This window comes from Otolemur garnettii, unplaced genomic scaffold (assembly GCF_000181295.1).
Source record: "Otolemur garnettii isolate 467f Iridium unplaced genomic scaffold, OtoGar3 scaffold00024, whole genome shotgun sequence".
Classification (NCBI taxonomy): domain Eukaryota; kingdom Metazoa; phylum Chordata; class Mammalia; order Primates; family Galagidae; genus Otolemur; species Otolemur garnettii.
Genome location: NW_003852419.1, coordinates 3948681 through 3953113, shown reverse-complemented (window position 1 = coordinate 3953113; position 4433 = coordinate 3948681). Strand labels below are relative to the sequence as shown.

The following is a 4433-nucleotide window of genomic DNA, read 5'->3' as shown; positions in this document are numbered from 1 at the left end:
TTTTTTTTTTTTTTCTCCTTGGTTGGATTGAGAAGGGGATATATATCCTGAAAGAGTTTCCCAAATGACTCTAAAAATTTCTACTTTTCATTGAGAACCACTGTTCTAGAGATAGCTTAAGGTACCTCCCTAGCAGTGATGTTTTAAAGTTTCAGTTCTAAAAAATTCCCTTATAGGGAAATTCTCTTAAAATCTTAAATAAAGGCTCGGCGCCTGTAGCTCAAGCGGCTAGGGTGCTGGCCACATACACTGGAGCTGGCGGGTTTGAATCCAGCCCAGGCCTGCCAAACAACAGTGACAACTGCAACCAAAAAAATAGCTGGATATTGTGGTGGGCATATGTAGTCCTAGCTACTTGGGAGGCTGAGGCAAGAGAATCGCTTAAGCCTAAGAGTTTGATGTTGCTGTTAGCTGTGACACCATGGCACTCTACCCAGGGTGACACCTTGAGACTCTGTCTCAAAAAAAAAAAAAATTAAATAGAATTTGTATTAGTTTCAATGACCGAATTTCATTCTTCAGCTTTCCTTAAAATATGACTGACCCTTGCATATTGCAGAAGGGACCAACCCCTTGCACAGTTGAAAACCTAAGTATGTAACATTTGATTCCCCCCAGATCTTAACCACCAGTAGCCTACTGTTGACTGGAAGCCTTACTGATAACATAAACAGCCAGCTAACACATATTTTTTGTATCACTACTCTATTCTGTATTCTTACAATAAAGTAAACTAGAGAAAAGCAAATGTTATTAAGAAAATCATACTGAAGGGAAAATACGTTTCCTGTTCAATGAGTAGAAGTGGATCATCATAAAGGTCTTTATCCTCATCATCTGCCTTGAGTAGGCTGAGGAGGAAGAGAAAGAAGAGGGGTTGATCTTGCTGTCTTGCAGAGGCCGAGGGGGTGAAAGAAGGAAAAGGAAACACTTGGTGTAACTTACCGAAAACAACCTTATATAAGTGGGCCTGTGCAATTCAAACCCATGTTGTTCAAGTGTTAATTGTAAAACACAGTATTTCCGTAGCTGACATTAGCTATCATAATGCAACCAAAGTTAGGCATTTGTGTTTATTAACTATGCCATAATAAATATTATGGTGCCCGTAGCTCAGTAGGTAGGGCGCCGGCCTGGGCCAGTTAAAACAACAACGATAACTGCAACAACAACAACTATAAAAAATAGCCCAGTGTTGTGGCGGGTACCTGTGGTCCCAGCTGAGGCACAGAGGCTGAGGACCTTGGGAAGCTGAGGCAAGAGAATCGCTTGAGTCCAAGAGTTTGAGGTTGCTGTGTGAGCTGTGATGCTACAGCACTCTACCCAGGGTGACAGCTTGAGACTGTCTTAAAAAAAAAAAAATCTGTTCTTCTGTTCTCTTTGGCTCTTGTACCTGTTACTCACAGGAAAACTGTACTCACAGAAAAACATACATGTGATGTACAGTGCTCATATAATTCAAGTTTTTATGCAAAAAAAAATGAAAAGCTTTAATGCTCATAGAACATTGAGGACAATGGAAATGAAAAGAAGCAATGCAAATGATCTCTCTCTATGTCTTAAGATGGTATCACAGGGATTGTAGTGTACAAGAGTCATGGCTGTAAATTAGCAAGCTGGAAGCTCTTACAAAGAACTTAATGCCCCGTTTGTAGACAAATCTTAATTATGAAGATGAACAACTGCATGATAGCTCTTGTTTTGTGCTAATGAGATTTGTGAAATTCAAATGAGTCATTGAAAATGTGAATAAAGAGTGGCGCTTGTGGCTCAGTGGGTAGGGCGCCGGACCAATATACCAAGGGTGGCGGACCCAGCCTAGCCAAACTGTAACAAAAAAATACCAGGCGTTGTGACTACTTGGGAGGCTGTGGCAAGAGAATCACCTAAGCCCAAGAGTTGGAGGTTGCTGTGAGCTGTGATGTGATAGCACTCTACCAGTGGTGACAAAGTAAGACTCTATCTCAAAAAAAAAAAAAAAAAAGGAAAAATGTGAATAAATGCCTCATAATCCAAAATGGGAAATTAATAAAACTTATTGTAAAGGAGGAAGGATTTTTATAACAAATGGAATAATATATCTTGGGATATGGCTCTATTAATACATGTTTCTCATAACACCTTTAATGTCTGCAACTACTTCATGAAGGATGTACTATGATTATTATCCCATTGTTAAAGAAAAGTAACTATAAAAGAAGGCACAAGGAAGTCAAGTAACTTGCCCAGGGTCTCACACTTGGTAAGTAGGGGAAACAGATTAGACCAGGCAGCTCACTCCAGAGCTACATTTTTACCACTAGACAATAGTGTATAAAAGGCCTGTATCATTGTTTTTGGAGACCTTTTTCTGTTACAGAGGGAAGCAGTTACTGCTACTGTACCTTTCTGTTGTAAGATTGTCAATTTAAGATTATATTTTGACCGAAATAATTTATTGTGATTTAATTACAGAATTTAAAACCAATCTTATACTTTTTGTTTTTGTTTTCCCTCTTACTTTTCTCCTAAAGGGCTTTCATCACTCCAGGATATTGAAATAGGAGTGCAGCATATTTTAGCAGACATGATTGCTAAAGACAAAGAGACACTTGATTTTATTCGAACATTGTAAGTAACTTGTAGGGAGTTTTCTGCTTTGTGGACTCCTACTGTTGATGGTCACATGCTTAGTGCTAACATCAGGGTTTATTAAAAACTTTTTTTTTGGGCTCCTGGAAGTTGAGAGAGTAGCGACGCGAAGGTGGTAGCTGCCGCTGCGACCGCCGCGGGATAATAAGCCGGGTAGAGTTGCTGAGGATCTGCCATACTTATTGATTAACTATGGAAGATTATACCAAAATAGAGAAAATTGGAGAGGGTACCTATGGAGTTGTGTATAAGGGTAGACACAAAACTACAGGTCAAGTGGTAGCCATGAAGAAAATCAGACTAGAAAGTGAAGAGGAAGGGGTTCCTAGCACTGCAATTCGGGAAATTTCTCTATTAAAAGAACTTCGTCATCCAAATATAGTCAGTCTTCAAGATGTGCTTATGCAAGATTCCAGGTTATACCTCATCTTCGAATTTCTTTCCATGGACCTCAAGAAATATTTGGATTCTATTCCTCCTGGTCAGTTCATGGATTCTTCACTTGTTAAGAGTTATTTATACCAAATCCTCCAGGGGATTGTGTTTTGTCACTCTAGAAGAGTTCTTCACCGAGACTTAAAACCTCAAAATCTCCTAATTGATGACAAAGGAACAATTAAACTGGCTGATTTTGGCCTCGCCAGAGCTTTTGGAATACCTATTCGGGTATATACACATGAGGTAGTAACACTCTGGTACAGATCCCCAGAAGTATTGCTGGGGTCAGCTCGTTACTCAACTCCAGTTGACATTTGGAGTATAGGCACCATATTTGCAGAATTAGCAACTAAGAAACCACTTTTCCATGGTGACTCAGAAATTGATCAACTCTTCAGGATTTTCAGGTATTTTTGTTTTATACCTAAGCTGCTCAAAACTTTTAAGTTAAATAATAAAGGCAACATATAATATGTAACAATGAGATTATATTCGTGCTTTAACTAAGAATTTGTTTTTATATGGTTTGTAGAGCTTTGGGCACTCCCAATAATGAAGTGTGGCCAGAAGTAGAATCTTTACAGGACTATAAGAATACATTTCCCAAGTGGAAACCAGGAAGTCTAGCATCCCATGTCAAAAACTTGGATGAAAATGGCTTAGATTTGCTCTTGAAAATGTTAGTCTATGATCCTGCCAAACGAATTTCTGGCAAAATGGCATTGAATCATCCATATTTTAATGATTTGGACAATCAGATTAAGAAGATGTAACTTTCTGACAAAAAGTTTCCACGTTCCAGATAGCTGTATTTTTTACTGTTAACTCTATTTTTGTCTTGTATATTTTACTTTTCTTTGTTGTAAAACTTATGCTGTACTTCATCTTCTAATTTCGAAAATATAACTTAAAAATGTAAAAAAAAAAAAAAAAACTTTTTTTTTTAGTAGTGGAACTTTTTGTTCAAACAATAGAATCTTAATACATAAAACAGATAAAAGTAAAGTTTTAATTGAATTCTGGGCAGGGAGCCTGGAACTATGCCTACTCATCCTCCTTACCCTGAGGTACCTCAGTGAAAGGCTCTGATGAACACAGTGTAAAAATCACTGCATTACACAGTATGTGATTGAGATCAATTCATGTTCATTTAGAGTGGGTGCTGTTGCTTTTTAAACATGCTGTGATTTATGCTTGATTTTATAATAACTCATTTATGGTGTCTAACAGTAATTAGGTTGACTTAAGGATGTATTTAATATAGTATCAGGTCTGGATAAAAGTGTTGACCTCGAATGAATTTTAGCTGTTGAGGAGACCAACTTATCTGTTGCATCACAGGTCCAATTTTTTTTTTTTTTTTT

General features: G+C 37.7%; 2 protein-coding genes across 2 annotated transcripts in view; both read left to right on the top strand.

The window, feature by feature from the left end:
* The window catches only part of SRBD1 (S1 RNA binding domain 1), a 248375-nt gene that overhangs the window by 40718 nt on the left and 203224 nt on the right, over window positions 1-4433 (top strand). Inside the window, exon 8 of the mRNA XM_023512062.1 lies at window positions 2514-2610. Within this exon, the coding sequence (XP_023367830.1) occupies window positions 2514-2610 (97 nt within the window). The remainder of the gene's footprint in view (window positions 1-2513; window positions 2611-4433) is intronic.
* LOC100943441 (cyclin-dependent kinase 1-like) lies at window positions 2710-3991 on the top strand. Its single transcript, XM_012804010.2, has 2 exons — window positions 2710-3476; window positions 3602-3991. Exons 1-2 carry the CDS (start codon window positions 2824-2826, stop codon window positions 3840-3842), a joined length of 894 nt encoding a protein of 297 aa, XP_012659464.1. The 5' UTR covers window positions 2710-2823; the 3' UTR covers window positions 3843-3991.

Coding starts and splice junctions, on each gene's coding strand:
- LOC100943441 (XM_012804010.2), top strand. CDS start 2,824: ATGGAAGATTATACCAAAATAGAGAAAATTGGAGAGGGTACCTATGGA. Junction 3,477..3,601: donor CAACTCTTCAGGATTTTCAG/GTATTTTTGTTT, acceptor TATGGTTTGTAG/AGCTTTGGGCACTCCCAATA.